Below are 25332 nucleotides of genomic sequence, written 5' to 3'. Positions count from 1 at the left end.
GCGCCGGTGGGCGCCCGAGGCGGTCCAGGGCGGCCGAGTGCAGGAGGTGGCGCGCAGCCGGGGGCGCCCACGGAGGGGAGGGCGGGCCGAGGACACCAGGGCCTGGCGGGGCCGCCGGCAGCGCGGCCCTGGGCATGGTGCCAAGGTCTGGGAGGTAGGTGGGGGCGGGAGAGGAGGAGGCGTGGGGGTAGGGGTGGGAGAAGAGGCTGCGGAGCCTTCGGGTCACTGCGAGGCCCGGCGGCGCGCTGGAGTTGGCGCGTCCCGGGGAGGCTCCCGCGGCGGCGCCGGCGGCTCCGAAAGTTGGAGCCCAGGCGAGCGGGCCGGGCCGGCGGGGACTGCGGCCGCGGGGGCGCGGGGCCCCGGCCGCACCATGCCCACCTTCGACGAGGCGCTGCGCAAGGCGGGCGAGTTCGGGCGCTTCCAGCGGCGCGTGTTCCTGCTGCTGTGCCTGACGGGCATCACGTTCGCCTTCCTCTTCGTCAGCGTGGTCTTCCTGGGCACCAGGCCCGAGCGCTTCTGGTGCCGCGGGCCGAGCGCCGCCGCGCTGGCCGAGCGCTGCGGCTGGAGCGCCGACGAGGAGTGGAACCGCACGGCGCCCCCGGAGCCCCGCGGCGACGGCCGCTGCGAGCGCTACCTCCTGGAGGCGGCCAACGCCAGCGCCGCGGCCCCGGGCGCGCCGGGCTGCGCCGACCCGCTCGCCGCCTTCCCCAATCGCTCCGCGCCGCTCGTGCCCTGCCGGGGCGGCTGGAGATACGCCCAGTCCCACTCCACCATCATCAGCGAGGTAAGGGGGCGCCGTCCGGGGCGGGGGCGGAGGAGTCGTGCAGGCGATGGGCGAACAGGCGGGAGGGCGCAGGACGCGGCTCGGGTGGCGCGGCGGGGACGGCAGGCTCCCGCAGGCGCCCCGGTGTCGCTGGGGGAAATGCCTGCCCTCTGCGCGCCGAGAGCCGTCGGGGAGAGGACGATGGTCTGATTCCGTCGTGGCGACCGGAGAAGGAAGGAGCTGGACCCCCAGGGAAGGTCCGTGGAGAAAGGGACCCGGCGGTTACCTTTGGGGACTGACAGAGTTAATCCTACACTTTGGAGTGTGGCTAGGAAAAAGCCGTTGTTTTATTGCCTTACGCTAGTGAATTCACGGGGAGGTGCTTTGATTCCGGGTTGTTAAGGAAAACTTTTATAGAATCTAAGTTTTAAGACGCTTTGCAGGGCCCTTCTCAGGAATCAACCAAAGCATCCAGTACTATTTACGTTACCATTGAGACATATCTGTACAGTAATTGGACATTATGGGTAGAACGCATTGTGGAGAACTGAAATCTCTGCGAGGAGAGATGTGTAGGGAGTTCCAATTGGCTTGTGGTCTCCAGAGGGCAAAGGATAGGAGAAATCAAGCTTTGAAAACCCGCGGTTGCTTAAATGAGTATCCAAAATGCAAAGGAGACAAAGGTCGAGGCTCCCCCCATCCCCCCCCCCCCAAACGATTTTGAGAAAACCGCTTTGGGACAAAGAGCAACATCTGAGAGAAGTTGGGAAAGCTGGGGTATTGAATAAGAGTTTCAATTTTTTTTTTTTTTTTTTTTTTTTCTGCTAGTAAGTTACAGAAAGGCAGCAGGGGGGCTACAAGTCTGACTTTACAAAGTGGACCCCCATTTACAGTTGGTGGCTGATGCAGAGGGTAGTGGGGGGAAATCCCCACGTTTTGATGAGTACCTTTGGGCAAAGAGTACAGTTGGGGTTTAGACAGGCTTTGGCCACCTTGGACAGATAAGGACAAGTTTCTGCACCTTGGCTGAGATGATCATTTGCACCTTGTAAGTTTCATTAACAGGGTGGAGTCACATTAAAATAATCAACTCAGAAACTGCCTGGGATGAGCAGTTTTTAAAAACTAATTGAACGTGTTCAGGTAAATTGGGAGAGAAAAATTGTGTCTTTATTTTATTTTGTTGTCATAGCAGACATTTTTTTCCCAGCATCTATTTGGACAACAGGGAAGACACTGGGTTGGGAGTGGAGAGTGCCTTTTCCCACACTTTGCTCTGGTTACTTCATCTCTCTGAAGTTGTGATTTTTAAGATCTGCAGGTTGTGTGTTCTGTAATGAGGTGTGTGGGTCTGTTGGCACATGGTGAATTGTCCTATGTGAACTACTAGGGAGAAAATCATATTACAGCCCCCTGTGAGCCAATGTGTGTGTGCTTTTGGGTTACTTTAATTTTTACTTGATCCCCGTTAATGCGGGGGACTGCTTTATAAACGGCGATGATCTTGGTGTTAGGAATTTCACAGATGTAATGGCTGGGGTGTGGGCTTGGTTAGGAAAGGAGCATTATCACTAGTACTTCCCCAGAGTTGAGTTTGTTAGGGACTGTTTCTATGCCAGTCAGTGGCTCTGTTGGTGCTCACTTCCCTAATGAACCAAGACATCCCACTTGGAGAATGGATATCTGATTTTTGAAGATACTTATACTTCAAAATGAGCCTTAAAAAGCAAAATGCACAGACCTGAGTGGGTTTTGCACGAATGAATAAGATGGCCAGCATCAAAGAAGGGAGATATAGAAACTGTGAATTAATGCACAGATACTTTAGAAGCACAGTGTTCTGGAATTATTTCAAGGAGGGAGGTTAGAGTCCTGGCTCTGTCTCCAATTAGTAGCTGTATGGCTCGGGGGTAAATCACCTAACCTCTTTGGGTTTAACTTTCTCATCTGTAAGATTGGAGGTTGGATTAAGTCCTTTCCAACCCGATCAAAGTGATCAGTGTCGTCACTGTGTTACATACAGTGTGCTCAGAACAAGAATCAAAACTCATCAAGGAGAAATAAAATAGTGTTCAGAATGCTTTGCTGAAGGCCACAGACAGGGTTATGATACATTTGTGGGGATTTTTTTTTTTATCCCAAGAGTTTGTTTGCTTCTTTGGGTTTGTTTGTTTTTAATGTTTTGATTCTTAAAAGGAAAACCTCCCTGTATTCAGGAAGTTTTCATCTGCAACAGCTCATTCTCCCTCAGGACTCTGTGTGGCTGATATTTTGCTGTCTTTGAGTTGGAATCTGATCCAATTAGTTTTTGTTCTTTTGGGTTCTATCAGAGTGATTAAAGCAACTGTAGTTATATCTTTAGCTGACACTATATGCCCAATGTACTTTTATAGATTTGAAATCTGACACATTCAACATGGAAAGGAAGTGTGTCTGGAGAGTTTAGAAGATGGAAGTAGGCATAAGGCTGTCCAGATTCCGGAGCAACTCCTTAGTATTATTTTATTTAATTCTTGTGCCATTGTGGGGGAGGTATCATAGCCCTGGCTTTATAGAGGAGGACCTGCCAGGATCTCCTACAGCTTTTATGTAGCCCAGTTGGATTCAAATTTAGAAGTTTTCATTGTAAATTGGTTGAACCCTTTCTTCCATGTGGTACTCTAAGTCATTTGAAGAAGTCCTCACAATAGGATACCCAAGTTCCTCACATTTTATAATCTGCAGAAAGCCTTGTGAAAACCTTGCATTTGATTTGTTACTATCGTGGTTCTCTGGCCCACCTGCCAGCTTGCTTCATTTCAGGGCATCAGGAACCACAATCAGCCAGACTGGCAGGTGGGGCGGCTGTGCCTTCATTTGGTAGGAGTGGTTCTCGATCCTTTTGATATGAAAGCTGCAAAAAATAAAAAATAAAAATGGCCACTTAAACCCTATCGGCCCTCTCTGCATGCACCTGTCAAAAGAAACTGAGTCACCAATAATAATCAGTATAATGGGTTTTATTGGAAGAGAAATTGCTTGAGCAGGGAGAGGTCAAACCAAAGTAAGAGTTTCAAACTAGTTAGCAAGTTATATTAGCTTATAAAGATAATTAGGGGATTCCTGAAAGGGAAATTACAATTGGTTGACATTTAGGTTCCTTATCATAAAGCAGTGCCTACAAGCAGGGAACGATCATAGATTGGTTATGACAATATACTTGTTCATTTCTGAGAGGCTGTTTCCACTGGGCAGAAATCAGCTCACTTCCAATTGGTGCTTAAACTGTAACCTTTGCAGGGTATGTTCTGTTGTTTTTTGTTTTCTTCGTATAGTCCCCACTTTTATTTTTTACTCTTTAGGAAGTCCCTGTTACTTCTTGGAAAAGAAGTCACCCCTGGCAAGTCAATGTAGGCAATCAGTTTTCCTTATTTAACACATCTTACAAAACTAAAGGGCCCAAGGAGTTGTCAGAATCTGACACATTCAAAGCAGAGTAGTTTCAATGCAGTCCCCCTACCTGCTTTCCCAGTTCAGCTGCTTCCTTCCAAGGCAGTGGAGTTTTTACCTACATTAAACTTCTTCGATGCAGACTTTTCTGATTTCTGAATCTCAGCCTTATCTGGCTGTCAGATATTTGGGCAGAATAAAACATGATGTAGTACAGAGAAGTGAGTCAGAGCTCCACTCCCCAAATATTTCAATTCAGGGAGTGTGGTGGTGAAGTTGTAGGTAGCCCAGAAAAGCATGTTCTTAAATCTAATCCATTCCTGTGGGTTTATACCCATTGTAAGTAGGACCTTTTAATAAGGTTACTTTCAGTTAAGGTGCGGCCCACCTCAATCAGGATGGGTCTTAATCATATTATTGGAGTCCTTTATAAATGTAATGACTACAGGCAGAGAGACAGAGAAAACCATAGAAGCAAGAAGCTGGAAGCAGTGAAACCCAGAAGAGATGGGAAAGCCTTGCCATGTGGCAGAGGAGACAAGGATCACTGGTAGCCAGACTTCAGGAAGAAAGCATTATCTTGATGATGCCTTGATTTGGACATTTTCCTGGCCTCAGACTGTAAGCTAATAAATTCCCATTGTTTAAGCCAACTCATTTAATGATATCTGCTTTGAGCAGCCTAGGAAACTAAAGCAGATTTTGGTACCACGAGTGGGGTGCTGCTATGTCAAATACCAAAAATGTGGAAACAGCTTTGGAATTGGGTAATGGGTAGAGGCTGGAAGAATTGTGAGACACTTGATAAAAAGGCCTAGATTTCTTTGAGGAGACTGTTGGTAGAGATATAGATGCTAAATGCACTTCCAATGAGGCCTTAAACAGAAATGATTAATGCGTTATTAGAAACCAGAGGAAAGGCAGTCCTCATTTTAAGGTGTCAGAGAACTTGGCAAATTTGAGTTCTGATGTTGGAGGAAGGAAGAATTTGAAAGGGTTGAGCTTGGATATTTAGCTGAGGAGCTTTCCCAGCTAAGTGTGGAAAGTGCAGCCTGGCTTCTCCTTGCAGCTTATAATAAAATACGAAAGGAGAGGGATAAGCTGGGAACTCAACTCCTGGGCACAAAGAAACCAGAAATTGATGGTTTGGAGAATTCTGAGCTTCTGGAAAGCAAGTCACCAGAGAATAGTGCTCCATGTGTGGATTTAACTGAACACGGATCCAGTCAACCGTTTCAGTGCAAGTCAGGAGTGGAAATGCCGTTATCCAGGAAGGATCTGTGGAAGGTCCTACTGTCTGATGTTTTGGACCCCTGTGTACTACAAGCAAAACTGACACATTCTTTTTGGAGATCTGTATGAACGGAACCACTGCCAGCCGGGACTCAAAGGAACAGATTGAAGGAAAAATCACTTCAACGGCAGAACTATGAAGCTGAGGTCTGTACCAAAGACATCCTCTAGGACCAAGAGAGCAGACCCACATGTGTGTGGAAAGGGTTCCACCCAGTTGTTCAGGAAGTGTGTTATCACCCAATTTTCTCGGAGCCTGGAGCCTATTCCCCAGGGATTATGGAGAGTCTGGTAGTCACCTAGTGTTTTCAGAGGGAGGAGCCTCACTCCAGTGTTCGGGGAGAGCATGGCTGCTGTACAAGCACTTGGAAGGATCCAAGGGACTGCTGCTCCATCACACCCTTGTTTTTCTTCCAATTTTTCCCTATGAGATTGGGAATGTTTATCCTATGCCTGTCCCACCATTGTAAATCAGAAGCAGACAGCTTGTTTTCTAGGTTTTACACATTATAGACAGAGGGGAATTACGTCCCAGGACACACCACACCCATAAGTGATTTTGATGAGACTTTCTTTGTGCTAGGCATTGTTTCTGAAATGATTTTAGGATTTGGGTTATTGTGATGGAATGAATGTATTTTGCATGTAAAAAGAACATGTCTTTTTGTGGTCCAGAGGGTTGAGTATGGTGGTTTGAAGCTGTATGTATCCCAGAAAAACATGTTCTTAAATCTAATCCATTCCCGTGGGAGTCAACCCATTGTAAGTAGGACCTTTTGATGAGGCTACTTCAGTTAAGGTGTGTGCTGGTTTGGATATATTATGTCCTGCCAAACACCATATTCTTTAATGTAATCCTGTGGGGGCAGACATATTAATGTTGATTAGGTTGGAATATTTGGATTAAGTTGTGTCCATGGACATGTGACCCACCTGACTGTAGGTGATAACTCTGATCGAGTTATTTCCATGGCGGTGTGGCCCCACCCATCCAGCATGGGTCTTGATTTAGTCACTGGAGTCCTTTACAAATGCTGGCAAAGACCCAGAAGCTAGCTGGCTTAGCTCAGAGATGCTTGGAGTTGTGGACCCCCGACATTGGCTGCAGCTCAGACACATTTTGAAAATGGCCGTTGAAAGCTGATGCTGACATTTTGGAGAATGCCATTCTAAAACGCAACCTGGGAGCAAGCAGATGCCAGCCACGTGGCTTCCCAGCTAACAGAGGTTTTCCAGATGCCAATGGCCTTTCTCCAGTAAAGGTAACCTATTGTTGATGCCTTACCTTGGACACTTTATGGCCTCAAGACTATAATTTTGTAACCAAATAAACCCTTTAGAAAAGCCAGTCCATTTCTGGTATTTTGCATAACGGCAGCATTAGCAAACCGGAACAAGGTGTGACCCTTCTCATTCAGGATACGTCTTAATCCTATTACTGGAGTCTTTTATAAATGGAATAAATAGACACAGAGAGAGAGAGAGGGAGAGAGAGAAAGCCATGTTAGCAAGAAGCTGAAAGTAATGAAACCTGGATAGAAGGGAGAGACCAGAAGATGTCACCATGTGTCTTGCCATGTGGCAGAGGAACAAGGATGGCTGGCAGCTGGTCTTTGGAAAGAACGCATTGCCTTGATTATGCCATGATTGAACATTTTCCTGGCCTCAGACTGTAAGCTAATAAATCCCCATTGTTTAAGCTGAACCATTTCATGATATTTGCTTTGAACAGTGTGGAAAACAGGAAGTAAGTCTTTAATATTGATGTTAGGGTTGTTAGGTACTTACTAGGGGAAATGTCAGCCTCTCCTAAGTCTCTCACGGAGGACAGGTATTCAGAGCACCTTTAAAAAATAGACTGAATGGCCTTTGTTTTCCTTTTCCATATCATATTTTCTCCCAGAATCAAAGAAAAGGCACTCTGAGGGAGAAGCTGGTCTACAGAAGATGATGGTGGCTGACTGGTTCCCGTGGGTTGTGTGCATACTTCGTGGGTCCTGTTTTGCTTCTTACAAATTCATTCTAAGACATATAGACAACCCGTTCCAAGACGTAGAGACAGCCTGGTGGGCCAACTCAAAGCCACCATCATCTTATCCACACTGACTAGTCATTAAGCATGTAATTGCTCTGTTGTAGATACTAGAGAAGGAAGTTTTGCCAAGCTCAATTTTTTGTCTGGGCTAAGTCTGATTTGCTATGAGTACTGAAGAAAGAGCTTATCCTTGTTTTATTTATATTCTTATTTTATTTATTTGTACATTGCCTTTTTTTTTTTTTTTTTTTTTTGCTGAATCAATCCCATCTGAAGAATGTCTATTTTATTATTGTTTCAATGAACTGATTTATGGCACAGCTTGTTTTAGATTTCATTAATTTCTCTTCTTTATTATTTGTTCTAGTTTTGGGGCTTGCTTTTGGTGTTCTTTTTCCAGTTTAAGTTAGAAGAGATGCTTGATTCAATTATTTCCATCCTTTCCTCTTTTCTAATATAAATATTTAAAGTGCAAATTTCCTTCTACATACTTCTGTGACTGCACCCAACAAGTTTTGAAATGTGTATTTTTTTTCACTCCAACCTTAGTGTTTTTAAATTCCATTATTTCTTCTTTGACCAATGTTTTATTCAGAGGCTTGGTTTTAAATTTCAAATGTTGACTTCTAAATTAATGGTGGTATGGTCAGAGAATGTGGTGTGACAATGCTGATCCTTTGAAATCAGTATTTGCTTTATGACCCTGTAGGAAGTCAATTTTTATAAATGACTTGCTTGAGAATAATTTGTAGTCTTTAGTTTTTGGGTGCAGGGTTTTAAAGATGTTCAATATTTGATGCTTGTTAATATTAAAATATTCTAAATTTTTATTGACTTCATCTGCTTGGTCTGTTGATAAGTAAAGAAAAGTATTGAAATCTGCCATTATATGGGTGGGTTTTGTCAGTATGTCACCATTATTTCTAGCAGATTTTTAAAATTTATGTACTTTGAGACAGTTTTGTTAGATTCATATGCATACAAATTTGGCAGTTTTTATATTCATGGTAAATTGAATCTGTTACAAATAGTGTAGGGATCCTATCTTAAATGAGTGATGTATTTTATGTTTTTTTATTTTTTTAAAAATATTCCTTTTATTTTGATATATTCACAGACCATGCAGTCATACAAAACAAATCGTACATTCGATTGTTCACAGTACCATTACATAGTTGTACATTCATCACCAAAATCAATCCCTGACACCTTCTTTGCCACACACACAAAAATAACAAGAATAATAATTAAAGTGAAAAAGAGCAATTAAAGTAAAAAAGAACATTGGGTGCCTTTGTCTGTTTGTTTGTTTGTTTGTTTCTTTCCCCTATTTTTCTACTCATCCATCCATAAACTAGACGAAGGGGAGTGTGGTCCTTATGGCTTTCCCAATCCCATTGTCACCCCTCACAAGCTACATTTTTATACAATTGTCTTCAAGATTCATGGGTTCTGGGTTGTAGTTTGATAGTTTCAGGTATCCACCACCAGCTACCCCAATTCATTAGAACCTAAAAAGTGTTGTCTATATTGTGCTTTAAGAGAGCCCACCAGAGTGACCTCTCGGCTCCTTTTGGAATCTCTCTGCCACTGAAGCTTATTTCATTTCCTTTCACATCCCCCTTTTGGTGAAGAAGATGTTCTCCATCCCACGATGCCGGGTCTACATTCCTCCCCGGAAGTCATATTCCACGTTGCCAGGGAGATTGACTCCCCTGGGTGTCTGATCCCACGTAGGGGGGAGGGCAGTGATTTCACCTTTCAAGTTGGCTTAGCTAGAGAGAGAGGGCCACATCTGAGCAACAAAGAGGCATTTGGTAGGAGGCTCTTAGGCACAATTATAGGGAGGCCTAGCTTCTCCTTTGTAGCAACAGTTTTCCCAAGGGCAAGTCCTGTGGTAGAGGGCTCAACCCATCAAACCACCAGTCCCCTATGTCTGTGGCATATTAGCAACCATTGCGGTGGGGCAGGCCAATACCCCTGCATTCTCCACCAGTCCTCAAGGGAGCTCTGCATATTTTTTTCCTTGTTTTTTTTTTAATCAACTGTATGAAAAAAAAAATTTTTTTAATTTAAAAAAACATACAATAAAAGAACATTTCAAAGAGACCATAACAAGGGAGTAAGAAAAAGACAACTAACCTAAGCTAACTACTTTACTTCCAACATGTACCTACTCTACCCCAAGAAAGTAACCTAATATAGCAACATTTCTGTGAACTTGTTCCTACTAGACCCATCAGAAATTAACAGACCATAGTCATTCCTGGGCATTCCCAGAACATTAAATTTACCCACGATAGCTTATCTGTTCTTATTGGATTATTGTTCCCCCTTCCTTAATTACTCTCTATCGCTAGTTCCCCTACATTCTACATTATAAACCATTTGTTTTACATTTTTCAAAGTTCACATTAGTGGTAGCATATAATATTTGTCTTTTTGTGCCTGGCTTATTTTGCTCAGCATTATGTCTTCAAGGTTCATCCATGTTGTCATATGTTTCACGACATTGTTCCTTCTTACTGCCATGTAGTATTCCATTGTGTGTATATACCACATTTTATTTATCCACTCATCTGTTGAAGGACATTTGGGTTGTTTCCATCCCTTGGCAATTGTGAATAATGCCGCTATGAACATTGGTGTGCAGATATCTGTTCGTGTCACTGCTTTCAGATCTTCCGGGTATATGCCTAGAAGTACAATTGCTGGATCAAAGGGTAACTCTATATCTAGTTTTCTAAGGAACTGCCAGACTGACTTCCAGAGTGGCTAAACCATTATACAGTCCCACCAACAATGAATAAGAGTTCCAATTTCTCCACATCCCCTCCAGCATTTGTAGTTTCCTGTTTGTTTAATGGCAGCCATTCAGATTGGTGTGAGATGGTATCTCATTGTGGTCTTAATTTGCATCTCTCTAATAGCTAGTGAAGCTGGGCATTTTTTCATGTGTTTCTTGGCCATTTGTATTTCCTCTTCAGAGAACTGTCTTTTCATATCTTTTGCCCATTTTATAATTGAGCTGTCTTAACTACCATCATTGAGTTGTTGGATTTCTTTATATATGCAAGATATCAGTCTTCTGTCAGATACATGGTTTCAAAAAAATTTTTCCCATTGAGTTGGCTGCCTCTTTACCTTTTTGACTAATTCCTTTGAGTTACAGAAACTTCTAAGCTTGAGGAGTTCCCATTTATCTATTTTTTCTTTTGTTGCTTGTGCTTTGGGTGTAAAGTCTAGGAAGTGGCCGCCTAATACAAGGTCTTGAAGATGTTTTCCTACATTATCTTCTAGGAGTTTTATGGTACTTTCTTTTATATTGAGATCTTTGGTCCATTTTGAGTTAATTTTTGTGTAGGGGGTGAGGTAGGGGTCCTCTTTCATTCTTTTGGATATGGATATCCAACTCTCCCAGCTCCATTTGTTGAAAAGACCATTATGACCCAGTTCAGTGACTTTGGGGCCTTATCAAAGATCAGTCGGCCGTAGATCTGGGGTCTATCTCCGAATTCTCAATTCCATTCCATTGATCTATATGTCTGTCTTTGTGCTGTTTTGACAACTGTGGCTTTATAATAAGCTTCAAAGTCAGGGAGTGTAAGTCCTCCCACTTTGTTTTTCTCTTTTAGAGTGTCTTTAGCAATTCGAGGCATCTTTCCTTTCCAAATAAATTTGATAACTAGCTTTTCCAAGTCTGCAAAGTAGGTTGTTGGAATTTTTATTGGGATTGCATTGAATCTGTAGATGAGTTTGGGTAGAATTGACATCTTAATGACATTTAGCCTTCCTATCCATGAACATGGAATATTTTTCCATCTTTTAAGGTCCTCTTCTGTTTCTTTTAGTAGAGTTATGTAGTTTTCTTTGTATAGGTCTTTTATATCTTTGGTTAAGTTTCTTCCTAGGTACTTGATTTTTTTAGTTACTATTGAAAATGGTATCTTTTTCTGGAGTGTCTCTTCAGTTTGTTCATTTCTAGCATATAGAAACATTACTGACTTATGTGCATTAATCTTGTATCCCACTACTTTGCTAAATTTGTTCATTAGCTCTAGTAGCTGTATCATCGATTTCTTGGGGTTTTCCAGATATAAGACCATATCATCTGCAAAGTGATGGTTTTACTTCTTCCTTTCCAATCTGGATTCTTTTATTTCTTTGTCTTGCCGGATTGCCCTGGCTAGCACTTCCAGCACAATGTTGAATAACAGTGGTGATAGTGAGCATCCTTGTCTTGTTCCTGATCTTAGAGGGAAGGCTTTCAGTCTCTCATCATTGAGTACTATGCTGGCTGTGGGTTTTTCATATATGCTCTTTATAATATTGAGGAAGTTTCCTTCAATTCCTACCTTTTGAAGTGTTTTTATCAAAAAGGGATGTTGGATTTTGTTGAATGCTTTTTCAGCATCTATTGAGATGATCATTTGATTTTTCCCTTTTGATTTGTTAATGTGTTGTAATACATTGATTTTCTTATGTTGAACCATCCTCGCATGTCTGGAATGAACCCCACTTGGTCATGGTGTATGATTTTTTTAATGTGTTTTGGATTCGATTTGCCAGTATTTTGTTGAGGATTTTTGCATCTATATTCATTAGGGAGATTGTCCGGTAGTTTTCCTTTTTTGTAGTATCTTTGCCTGGTTTTGGTATTAGATTGATGTTAGCTTCATAAGATGAGTTAGGTAGTGTTCCATTTTCTTCAATGTTTTGAAAGAGTTTAAGTAAGATTGGTGTCAGTTCTTTTTGGAAAGTTTGGTAGAATTCCCCTGTGAAGCCATCTGGGCCTGAATTTATTTGTGGGAAGCTTTTTGATGACTGATTGGATCTCTTTGCTTGTGATTGATTGGTTGAGGTCTTCTATTTCTTCTCTGGTCAGTCTAGGTTGTTCATATGTTTCCAGGAAATTGTCCATTTCCTCTGCATTATCCAGTTTGTTGCCATACAGTTGTTCATAGTATCCTCTTATAATTTTTTTAGTTTCTTCAGGATCTGCAGTAATGTCACCTTTCTCATTCATTATTTTGTTGATATGGGTCTTCTCTCTTTTTGATTTTGTCAGTCTAGCTAGGGCCTTGTCAATCTTGTTGATCTTCTCAAAGAACCAACTTTTGGTGTTATTTATCCTCTCTATTGTTTTTTTGTTCTCTATGTCATTTATTTCTGCTTTAATCCTTGTTATTTCTTTTCTTCTACTTGGATTAGGATTGGTTTGCTGTTCATTTTCTAGCTTCTTCAGTTGATCCATTAGTTCTTTGATTTTGGCTCTTTCTTCCTTTTTAATATATGCATTTAGTGCTATAAATTTCCCCCTCAGTACTGCTTTTGCTGCATCCCATAGGGTTTGGTATGTTGTGTTCTCGTTTTCATTCATATCTATAAATTTAGCAATTTCTCTTGCTATTTCTTCTTTAACCCACTGATTGTTTAGGAGTGTGTTGTTTAACCTCCAGGTATCTGTGAATTTTCTAAGTCTCCGATGGTTATTGACTTCTAATTCTATTCCATTGTGGTCAGAGAATGTGCTTTGAATAATTTCAATCTTTTTAAATTTATTGAGGCTTGTTTTATGTCCCAGCATATGATCTATTCTGGAGAAAGTTCCATGAGCACTAGAGAAGAATGTGTATCCTGGTGATTTGGGATGTAATGTTCTATATATGTCTGTTAAATCCAATTGATTTATCAGATTGTTTAGGTTTTCAATTTCCTTATTGGTCTTCTGTCTGATTGATCTATCTATAGGAGAGAGTGATGTGTTGACGTCTCCCACAATTATTGTGGAAACATCAATTGCTTCCTTTACTTTTGCCAGTGTTTCTCACATGTATTTTGTGGCACCTTGATTGGGTGCATAAACATTTATGATTGTTATTTCTTCTTGTTGAATTGCCCCTTTTATTAGTATGTAGTGGCCTTCTTTGTCTCTCAGAACATCCCTGCATTTAAAGTCTATTTTATTTGAGATTAATATTGCTACACCTGCTTTTGTTTGGCTGTAGCTTGCATGAAATATTTTTTTCCATCCTTTCACTTTCAATTTCTTTGTGTCCCTGTGTCTAAGATGAGTCTCTTGTATGCAACATATTGATGGTTCATTTTTTTTTGATCCATTCTGTGAATCTTTATCTTTTAATTGGGGAGTTTAATCCATTTACATTCAACATTATAACTGTGAAGGCATTTCTTGAATCAGCCGTCTTATCCTTTGGTTTATGTTTGTTGTATATATTTTTCCCTCTCTCTATTAATATCCTTTAATGTACCCATACAGAATCTCTTTAGTACTGAACCTTTCTCCATGTCTCTCCTTTATTTGTTTCTCTGTCTGTAGGGCTCCCTTTAGTATCTGAAGTAGGGCAGGTCTCCTGTTAGCAAATTCTCTCAGCATTTGTTTGTCTGTGAAAAATTTAAGCTCTCCCTCAAATCTGAAAGAGAGCTTTGCTGGATAAAGTATTCTTGGTTGAAAACTTTTCTCACTCAGAATTTTAAATGTCATGCCACTGCCTTCTCGCCTCCATGGTGGCTGCTGAGTGGTCACTACTTAGTCTTATGCTGTTTCCTTTGTATGTGGTGAATTCCTTTTCTCTTGCTGCTTTCAGAACTTGCTCCTTCTCTTCAGTATTTGAGAGTCTGATCAGAGTATGTCTTGGAGTGGGTTTATTTGGATTTATTCTGTTTGGAGTTCACTGGGCATTTATGCTTTGTGTATTTATATTGTGTAGAAGGTTTGGGAAGTTTTCCCGAACAATTTCTTCGAATACTCTTCTTAGACCTTTACCCTTTTCTTCCCCTTCTGGCACACCAATGAGTCTTATATTTGGACATTTTATATTATCTATCATATCCCTGAGGTCCATTTCGATTTTTCGATTTTTTCCCCATTCTTTCTTTTGTGCTTTCATTTTCCATTCTGTCATCTTCCAGGTCACTGATTCATTGTTCAGCTTCCTCTAGTCTTGTACTATGAGTATCCAGAATCATTTTAATTTGGTCAGCAGTTTCTTTGATTTCCGTAAGATCATCTGTTTTTTTGTTTAGTCTTACAGTGTCTTCTTTATGCTTTTCTAGGGTCTTCTTGATGTCCTTTATATCCTGTAGCATGCTCTTCTTTATGTCCTTTATATCCCATGCAATGGTCTCGTCATTCATCCTTAGTTCTTTGGTTTGTTGCTCTAGGTACTGTGTGTTCTCTGAGCTTTTGATTTGGGTGCTTGGGCTTGGGTTATCCATATAGTCTAGTTTTTTCACATGGTTTAAAATTTTCTGTTGTTCTTGGCCTCTTGGCATTTGCTTAACTTGATAGGGTTCTTTTAGGATTTGTAGACCATTTGAAATCCTTATCTCTAATTTGTCCGATCTACAGCTTCATGGAGTACACTTTCTCTAACTAACCAATAGATGGTGTCCACGAGCCACCGGTTCCCCTCAAGCCAGTTCTCCCTTGCTTTGCCTTTGTAGTGAGTGGGGGAGTGAGTCTTGTGGGGTCCAGTTGGTGTACCAAGCTTACATGTGTAGTTGGTGTTGCCCGCCCTGTATATGGGGCGTGTGTCTGGGCAGTCAGGGAGGGGGGCGGTTCTAACAGTCAAATCTCCCTGGTGTTCCTGGAGTTTTAAAGCTGCTGCAATAGTCTAATCCTTCAATTCAGTCCTGCTACAGTTTGTCTCTGCCACTGACCCAGAAGTCCTTGGTATGGCCCCTGAGACTTGTGAGTGGGTCCCTCTTCCAGGCCGTGCACCCCCTGGTCCTCTTGTGAGGGATAACTGTGCTGTGTCACAGGTGAGTGCCATCCCCCCAGGGCAGTTCTGGGCTGCAGGGCTGTGAGGGAGGCTCCCAGTCTGCTGAGTGGATGCCCCCCTTTTCTTGGGAAGTTGTGGTGTTTAGTGAGTTTTCTCAGCCACTGGATTATTGCCTTTTGTCTCAGAGGTCTCTTAGTTCTGCTCTTGTCTTGACCTGCCCAAATTGCAAGTCTTTGAGGCTTTCTGTATTGGGCTTCTTAGAGTAATTGTTTTAGAAAAAGAAAAAAAAGAAAAAAAAAAAAAAGAAAAAAGGCCTTCCTGGCAGATCTAATGGGTTATTGAAATGCTAAGAGATAAAGCAATTAGGGCCATTAAGGAAAAGTCCAGGGGGCAGAGAGATCAGTCTTTCTTAGGGATTTGTATATGAGCCTCAGGGCCTGAGCTCTGCCCTTCCCCTTTCTATGTTCACCAGAACTCCAGAAAGCCTCTGCTTTTCTTTTTGGGCTATTTTTGCTGTTTCTTGCTATCCCTATCTCCTCTCTGCTGGGCTGGCTGCTCTCAGATTCTCTGGTGTCTGATCTCAGTCTATCTGTGATTGGAGTTTGGATCAGGAGAATGAGTTTCCGATAAGGGCCGCCACTGCAGTTCTCCCTCCTCATTCCCAGCGCTGATGGCCCCTCCTCCCACAGGACTGAGCCTGGCAGGGAGGGGCACGGGTCCCCTGGCCGCAAAAACTTACAGATGTTGCTGATCTCAGCAGTTCGACGTGTTCATGAGTGTTGTATGAGGTATGCCCAAAGTCAAATTGCTCTGCGGTGTCCAGTCCATGCAGTTCCTGACTTTCTACCTACTTTCCTGGAGGAGTAACTAAAACATACACCTCACCAATCTGCCATCTTGCCCCGCCCTCGATGTATTTTATCTTAATGTTTATTGGTCTGGTATTAATATAGCTACTCCAGTTTTCTTTTCTATTTGCCTGCTATATTTTTTGTTATCCTTTTCTTTCAAGTTTCTCATAAAATCCATATAACTTGATTTTGCTTTAACTAAAGTTTTTAGTCTCTTTGAAGTTTTTATGATGATTGATATATTTGGCCTTATTAGATAACATTTTTTCTATTTCTCTTGCTCTTCCTATGCTTTTTTCTTTTCCCTTCCTTCAAAAACATGATATTTTGTTGATTGTTTTTCTTATTCATTTAACTTCTTCTTCTGTTAGATTGGAATTTAGATCCCTTATTTCAATTGTTTTAGTGGTTTTTCTTGAAATTTAACCATATTTATTAACAGAGCCTAAATTTAATGCCATGATTCCCTCCTAAACAATTTATGAACCTTAAACTCTTAAACTCAATCACTCCCCCTCCCATCTGATAAGCATTGGTAGCCAATATTCTGTCTGTCCTTTTATTGTTAATTTATTATTTGTATGTAGATAGTGCTAGCTTAGATTTATCTTCACACTTCATTTGCTCATCATTCTCTATAGTATCTCATTTTTGTCCTTCTTAGGTAAATCCATTATAAGTCCCTTTAGTGCATATCTCTCGGAAGTAAATTTTGTTTAGTTGGGGGTGTCTTTATTTCACAATTGTTCCTGAAAGACAATATTGTTGAGTAAATAGTTCCGTGTTGCCAATTATTTTCACTCAACCCTTTGAAGATGTTAGTTCTGTCATGTGGCTTTCATTTTGCTTTCGAGAAGTCTGTTGTCAGTCTGACTGTCCTTCCTTTAAAGGTGATCTGTTTTTCTCTTGGGTTGTGTCTAGGTGGGTAATTCTTTTATTTATCCAGCTTGGTGTGCCTTGACTCTAAAAGGTGTCTGGCACATAGTATGCACTCTAAATATTTGTCAAATGAATGAATGTTGTTTCTTTTAACTGTGAATTTGGTTCTTTCATCAGCTCTGGAAAATTCTCAAGCATTGTCTCTTCAGCGTTGCCTTTTCAATTCTCTATTTTTTCTTTCTGAGATTCTAATTAGAAATATACTGGAAGGTCAGTTTTTCTGTCCTTCATGATGTTTAACTTCTCTCTCATGCTTTCTATTTCTATGTCTATACATGTGGCCAGACATTTTTTTTCAGATGTATCTTCCAGGCCACTACCTTTCCATTCAACAATATAGAATCTACTATTCAATCCATCCATTGAACTTTTTATTTCAACAGTTACATTTTTCATTTATCAAAGTTATATCCGTTATAATTTATGGGTGGTCTCTTATTTCTTGCTCATTATTGTGTTCCCATTTTTAATTTCTTTAAACACCTTACACGATTTCTTCATATTTTGTATCTGGTCATCACAATATCTGAAGTCATTGATGTTCTAAATCTTTTGTTATGTGTTTGGTGTTGGCTGATTGCTAGCTCCCACTTAGATGATCTTTTCCATGGAAACCTGGTTGCCTCCAGAGAGGGCTTTTCACCTGCTCCTCTCAGGAGTCTGTGGGATGGGAGGGAATCTATTGACCTGGAATCACTTTCTCCCTTCCACACTTCCTGGATCTATAATTCTTGAGTTTGGATGCCACAGGCAATGATGAAAGGGGCATTTTCCCTTAGGGTAACTCACTCTTTGCAAATGCCTTTTCCTTGTCCCTCAGGTATCATCTCAGCATATGACTTTTTGTTTATTTTTTTTTGTCATTCTTCTTTGCTTTTATTAGAGGTGCATGTTTTCCCTTACTTCTTGAAATGCCAACAGTTCAACAGAAATTTATGTTTTATGCTGAATGTAGTTGTTTTTCGGTAAGTCTCTCAAAGTAACTAGTCTATGCTGCTGATGACAGAAGTGTTTTAATAGCTGAATAGTTGTTTTATTAGTGGAGCAAAAACAAGACCCTGGCAAGTGAACAGTATCCTCACTAGGTGCCCAGTCCTTGGTCTAGGAAACAGGATGGCCAAGCAGATCCATGCAGCTATGTTTGTATGGATCCTAGAGCAACTTTAAGGAAAATATGTACACTAAGGAGCTTAATTATGCAACTATGACATCGCATCTCCCATTTCTCTCTGCAACAGTTTAATTGAAATTTATGTAGCATTTATTATATGCTAGGCACTTGGCTAGGCTGGGGATACAAAGGTGAGTAGGAATCTTTCTTCAACAAGCTCCAGAACTAGCAGGGAGTGTTGCATTGAGGTTATTATGCAATGAGCGTGGTGATAAAGATGGTGAAAGGATGCCTTCTTCTGGTTGGACCAAGGGGTTGATTCAGGGCAGGATGCAATTCACCTGGACCTCAGCCTCAGAGGGTGTGGAATATAGGAGAAAAAGGACATCCTTTTACACATTCTCTCATCTACAGCATTGTTTTATTTATAGGCATTTGTTAAGTGCCCTCAAGAGCAGTGCTTAGTGTGCATCCCTGGGTTCCATCCAAGATTTGGCTGGGGTCTGGGAATCTTCTCTGTCACAAACATCCAAGGTCCCTGCAGGTGGTCCACGGACCACATCTGGAGAAGTGCGGGATGGGGAGGCTTGGTAATTTATGAGGAGTGAGATGTGAATATCGCAACTACAGTGGCCTTAAGTGTGGTTGAGGCTAGGACCGAAGCATCATCCCTTTGCCTCAAAGCAGATGCCCCAAATTTTGTCTGATGAAATGCTGCTGTTTATTTTCAGAAAGCTTTGAGCTCTCCAGGAATGAACAACTGATAGCAAAATCCTGTAATTGATTGAAGGAGTATGTGAGGAGGGGCCCGCATCTGACACTCCCTCCCTGGGAATCTTGGCAAACTTTAGAGTGGAGGTTTGGACAAAGGTGGGGGCACAGCTGGGCTGGATAGCTGATAATTGTGGCATAGACCTCCATCCTTTTTGATCTTTGGGTTAAAGATTCTTGGCATAGGTCATCTTGGGGTAGTGGAAAGAACATGTGTCCTTGGGCACCTGCATCCCATCTCCTCTGTATACCAGCTGCAAGGGCAAGTCGCAGAAGAATTTCTCAGCTCTGGAATGAGGGTAGTAACACCTACCTTAGTGACTGATCTGTCACACTGCATGCAAAGTTCCTGTCATTGTCCCTGGCCATAGGTGCTACTCAAAACAATCTGTTCCCGGTAACAAGTGAAAACTCTTGAGCTGGGGAAAGTAGGGGAGGGATGAGGGAGGAGAAGACAGGTGACAGACCAGACTTGACCTGGGAGCTGTCGTTTACTTACTCCTGATCTAGCATGAAAAATCAGTAATAAATTTGCATTAAATATAAAATCATTAAAGTCATGAGTGCTCATTTGCCCTTGAGGCAGAGAAGATACTGTTTTCTTTTCCTCTGGGGCACACAACTGGGTTATATTTCACAGCTTCCCTTGCAGTTGGTGGGACCATGTGATTGAGTTCTGGTCACTAATATTGGTGGAAATGATATATGATCCAGGCCTGGAGCCCATACACCTTTCCTGTAATCCCCTCCCCCCTTCCCTCACCTGCTGGCTAAGGCCTCTGAAGCCCTAGAGTTCTTAGATAGAAGTAGCTATGTTTCCTGGGGGGCTGCAGGGAATGGCATTCCCATCCCCTACTCCCTCTGTCTGCACTGGACTAGGAAATGAATGAGAATGAGCTTTCTTTGTCTTAAACCACTGAGATTTGGGGCTTATTTGTCACAGCACTTTCCATTAGCCTATCCTGACTAATAGAACATTTTAGTATGTTTCCTGGTAGGGAAGAGAGTCTGGGGCTATGGGCACCTGATAAAATGGTAGGAAGGTGATACTTCCAGGGTAACCCACCCCTTGGTCTGGCACAAGAGGTACCCATGATCCTGTCCAGCCAGTGCCCACGGCTTTATATGGTTCGTCTCCTCTGCAGGTGCCTGAGCTCCAGCCCCTCCAGGCTGTGACTTTCAGCCTAGCATCCCGTGGCTGGATGTTTTCTTCTGGGTTCCTTCCTTTTCTCAAAATGCCTTTCTCTTTTCTTCATGGAGCAGTTCTATTTTATTTTTTAACCTTAAGATGCAGCTTAGAGCTACCCATTCCAGGAATACCACCCCTTTCTCTCCCCACCTCCATCCTGGGCTTGGTTTCCTTCGTTTGCCTGACAGCCCCTCACTGATTGTGTATGTGTCCACCTCCTTCATCAGACTCTAAGTTTCTTGAGGGCAGAGACTGTCTCCCCATCAACTAACACAATGTTCAGTAACTATGTGAAGAAATTACACGGTGTGTAAAAAGTATATGTGATGAATAAGTGAATGAGAAAGTGAACGAGCGGCAAGTTTAACCAACCCTGAAACCGACTTCCATAGATTTAAAACCAAACCAAACAAAACAAAACACACCCCCTTTTCCCCAGTAGTGTTGCTTCTGAAGGACTTGCAATGCTGAATCCTTGCTTTCTCCCTCCTCCTCCTGTCCATGAGATTTACTAGACATTGGGTGGACACAGGCCTGCAGGACGTCCACAGGCCTCTGGAGTAGAGGGAGGGCTAAGAGGCCTCACTCCAGGCCCAGGACTCCTTTCTGTGGAATCCTAATTTGGGGGTTGAGGGCATGACCTGGAACATGGAAGGAATGGGAACGAATAGAACGGCTGGTTCTTTGGGGCCGTAATTCTTACGTGTTGACATCCACTGTGCAGAAAAAGCTTCTCTCAGCTGTCAGGGCATTCTGCCACAGGGGCAGCGGGGCCGGGGGTCAGCGAGGGGCAGGGCTTGGCTCTCCACACGCAGAAGGCCGCAGAGCCCATCCCTCCAGCCCACAGAGGTGTGAGCAGATGCTGCCTGGCACTCAGAACAAAATAAAACCTTGCCAACATCCTTCCCATTTTTCTTTCTTAAACCATAACCAAGAAAGGAGGTTTATTTATTTTCTGTGAGGAAAAGGCAAAGTTCCTTGGAGGTCTCAGTGTCATGTTTTATGATAAATGACTGGTGAGCATGTCAATTATTAACGGCTCATGCTGTTTTATCTGGGTGAGAGATTGTAGCGTAACGTTTAAAGGATTGTTGTACTCTTAGTTCTCTGTGCTTGTGGTAAAACAAAATAACCTGAAGGCTGTTACTTGTGTGGTAAGAGAGAAAAATAGTGAGAAATGTAGTGTAGGGGCTTGAAAGACGATGAATCAATAAATTTGACTTTTCTTTTAAAATCCCTGCACTTAAATTGTGCAGGAAATGGGGAGTCCAGAGAAGCCCCTCCCTCAAAGTTTTGTTGAGTGCTTTTAACTGTGAAAAGCAGTGTTTGGAGAAATTAAAAATGGAAGTCAGGTAATACACATGGTGATTATTGTTGGATATTTAGGAAAACTGGGCTTCTTGTCTCTGATTTACCAATGAAGCAAGATGTTGGGGCAGAAAAGCTACTGGTCTGAACCTCAGGAATTGTGTCACAGGTGACCTGTTTTTATGATTGGGGGAGTTGAGGGATGTCTGTGGATTTCTGTTTCCTTATAAGTGTAAAGCAGTCAATTGTCAGTTGATACTTGAATGCCTTAGTTTGCCAGAGCTGCTATGACAAATCCCACACGATGGGTTGGTGGGATTTTTTTGGCTCATGGTTTTGAGGTTAGAAGTCAAAAATCAAGATATCTGCAAGGCTTGCTTTCTCCCAGAGTCTGGCATGTTCTGATCAGGCTGTCACCGTCTTTGGAGCTCCTTGGCCCGTATCTCTCCTCGTGTCTGCTCTTCTGGTTTCTGCTGATTTCTGGCTTCTTTCTGTGGCCTTCTCTAACTTCTGGCTTCTGGTTTCTTCTCTTTGTAAGACCTCCAGCAATCAAGATTAAGACCCAGCCTCATTCAGTTGAGCCACCCTAACCCCCAAGGAATGAGGATTAAAATGAAGAACATGCTTTTTTTCTAGGGTGCATAACTGAATCTACCACACTGAACTTCTGATATCTCCATCATTCTATAGCAGAGTTTGTTTTCAGGTCCCTGACATATTTAATTCCTGACCCTGAACTTGGAGTGGCCATATCTACGGAAGTGTGGGAAGATGTCTTGGGAAGGAGCTAACTCAAAAGATGGAGGTATTAGTTTCCTAAAATCAAAACACATTCTTCCCCATGATATATTTCCTCCTGATGGGTCTGCTGTGCTGGAGAAGGGGAGTGGGTGGGTGTTGCTGTCACTACAGATCAGGTGCCCACCTGCCTTCTTTAAGAGCCACTCTAGACCTCGGTGCCTCTTGGAAAATATGAGGAGGGGGAGACAGCAGGGACCCTCCACACAATGAGATGTGCCAAAGGAGTCAGGGCAGGTTCTAGCCTGGCCATCAGAAGCAGAAGCGATTATTCTACTGCCGAACCCAGTCTTTCAAGGCGGGTGACCTCCCTTTGAGGATTGTTAGGGAAGTAGTAGAGGAGATCACTGGGTGACATGTGGGTTTCCAGCTTTATGTTGTAACACCCACCATGGGGACTGGAGAGTTTGAGGCAACAATATGGAGCTGTGAACCCAAAGCTTCACAAACCCATTCACACTCTCATGCTTTTCTCTCAATTACTTGGTTGTGATACTTAACCATCAGAACATTTAAGTATTTTAAAGTAATTCTGATAAGATTGCATCTGTTTAGGGAGTATGTGACATTCAGGGGTTTTGCAGTCAACTTACGTTTTATTTATTTGTGGTAAGACCTAAAAATGAGTGTGGGAGACTGCATTTTCTCATTTCTTAGAGGGTAGGTCAGAGGGGAACTATGGAGACTTGTAATAAACTGGGTGAGAAGTCAGATGGGCTCTCCTTATGGGAGTTTACTAGTCCTATGTACATAGGTAGCAAAGCAATCTCTCTTTCGTCACCCAAACGATGGGAGAGTGTTTTATTCTTGGTTTGGTGTCAACTAATTTTAGTAGTTGTAGGTTGAGGTAGAACTCTTGAATTTTTTCTTGGCTTCACAGTGCTGACATAGGAGCTTCCCCTATGGACTTAAGTTAGGATGTTAGACCCTGCCCGTGCCTGCCCCTGGCCAGTGGTTCTCTGTGCACCCAGCATCCCCTGAGGCGTGCAGTGTGCCAGTGCAGCAGACATGGGCAAAGCAATGGTGGCCAGGTTTGGACTGCCGCCTCTGTCGCTGCTCTTACCCATGCAGATTTACTCAAGTGAAGCAACTGTCATAGCACTTTCTAGTAACTCCTCCCAGAACACCTCCAAAGTCTAGCTAATGCCGCCATCCCAGGCAGCAGCACTGCCCTGCAGCCTACAGCAGTCTCCTCATCATCTCACTCTCCCTTCTACATCTCTACTGTTAAGAGACTCAGGCCAAGAAACATCTATGCTTCCCCATCTTCTGAACTCAATCCAAATGGCATCTAAAGTCCAGTGTGGCAAGGAGATAACAGATCTTCACTGATTCTACTGCTTCCACCCTGTGCTAGCTTGCTAACGCTGCCATTTTGCAAATCACCAGAAATGGATTGGCTTTTATAAAGGGGGTATATCTGGTTACACAGTTACAGTCTTAGGGCCATAGAGTGTCCAAGGTAATGCATCAACAATTGTGTACCTTTGCTGGAGAGAGGCTATTGGCATCTGGAAAACCTCTGTTAGCTGGGAAGGCACATGGCTGGCGTCTGCTTGCTCCTAGGTTGCGTTTTAGCTCCTCTCTCAGCTTCTCGGTGTTCTTCAAAGTGTCCCCTGTGGCTGCAGCTCCTCTTCAAAATGTCACTCACAGCTGCTCTGAGTTCCTTCTGTTTGTCAGCTCTTTTATAGGACTCCAGTGATTTAATTCAGACCAACCCTAAATGGGTGGGGCAACACCTCCGTGGAAATTATCCAATCAGAGGTCTCGCCCATGGTTTATTGAGTCACATCTCCATGGAAACCCTCAATCAGAAGGTTCCAACCTAATCAACACTAATACTGCCCCCACAAGATTGCATTGAAGAATATGGCTTTTTCTGGGGGACATAATATGTATAAACCAGCACACATACTTTACTGGTACAGAAAATGTTGGGAATCCCAAATTTGACTGGTTTGAAGAACATGTGAAGGATTTGGCTAAAAGATGAATGCCAATATCAAATCTGCTGGAGTTTCACGTAGAAGATGAAGGGAGAAAACATCCCAAATGGAGAGATGATTTCCTTAACTGTGGCTTAAGAAATATGGACACTTAAAACTTTACCTTGAAAAACATAGATTTTCTCTCAGCTAGAGAGAAACAAGGGGGTGTGGAATAGAGATTCAATTTTCGTTTAGTACATGAGCTACATAGGGCCATGAAATGATTAGGTTATTATAAAAGCTTCCATGATTCTATTTATAGGTCCATTAGAAGGAACCTCCAGGTGTTACTGTGAACTCTTCATGTGTTTTTCACCAATCCTAATTTAATGCTGATAAACTCTAGATGACAGTTTTACATTGTTAAGCTAGCACCATTCTCTTGGGAACTGAATTCTTATTTCTGAGGCCTTGTATTTGACATTGCATTTGACTTCTTATGTAATAATTTACATGTGCCAATGCAATGATATATTGGAATCTACCCCCCAGTGCAAGCACAGTGAAAAAATCTCATTTATACACTTATAAAATCAAATGGTAGACATTTCCTATCACATGCCCGTCCAACAACAGCACCGGATTCATTTAGCTAAACCGATTCCAAAGAGTAGAGATGCATTGACCTCAGCCAGTTTCAAAATGCTGCTTTTTGTCTCTGCATATGTTGAACACTTTTTATGATTTAATAAGTGACCTGTTTTGAAAGTAAAATTGTCAGATCTTGAAATTTAAAAGGCAAATGTGAAGGAGCCAAAAGTAATGTAAATCCAGTATTTAGAAAGTGGAGACTGGAACCTATCCTGCGTTAAATTAGCAAAACTTTTATACTCTTTCTGTAAATCCTTTTTTTAACTTTATGGATCAGAATAGCCACAGTTGGAACGCTTCCTGTATCAGTTAATATTTTTAGAGAGTTAGAACTTGGTCCTAAGCCTAAATTCAGCTTGATTCTGGAAAGTAAATCTTTGACAACTGCCTCAGTGCACAGAAACCTTTTTAAAAGTAGATACCCCACGAAGTCTTTGTTATTCTCATGGTCAAACACGGATGCTTAGATGTTCCAGGATCTAAAATGGCCACAGTAGTCTTGATAACCAGTCATTTTTTTT

The 25332-nt window shown here is 42.3% G+C and overlaps 1 protein-coding gene across 3 annotated transcripts in view; it reads left to right on the top strand.

The window, feature by feature from the left end:
• Positions 1 to 245: 245 nt before the first annotated feature.
• Positions 246 to 25332, top strand: part of SLC22A3 (solute carrier family 22 member 3) — a 123988-nt gene continuing 98901 nt past the window's right edge. For all 3 annotated transcript variants that reach the window (XR_005214108.1, XM_037817641.1, XM_037817640.1), the window contains exon 1: positions 246 to 784. Coding sequence is in view for 2 of the 3 variants with exons in the window: in XM_037817641.1 (XP_037673569.1) it covers positions 371 to 784 (414 nt within the window). In the remaining variant the exon portion in view is untranslated. The remainder of the gene's footprint in view (positions 785 to 25332) is intronic.

This window comes from Choloepus didactylus, chromosome 24 (assembly GCF_015220235.1).
Source record: "Choloepus didactylus isolate mChoDid1 chromosome 24, mChoDid1.pri, whole genome shotgun sequence".
NCBI classification, from domain to species: domain Eukaryota; kingdom Metazoa; phylum Chordata; class Mammalia; order Pilosa; family Megalonychidae; genus Choloepus; species Choloepus didactylus.
Note: the sequence above shows the minus strand (reverse complement) of the source record. Positions and strands in the feature narration are given on the sequence as shown.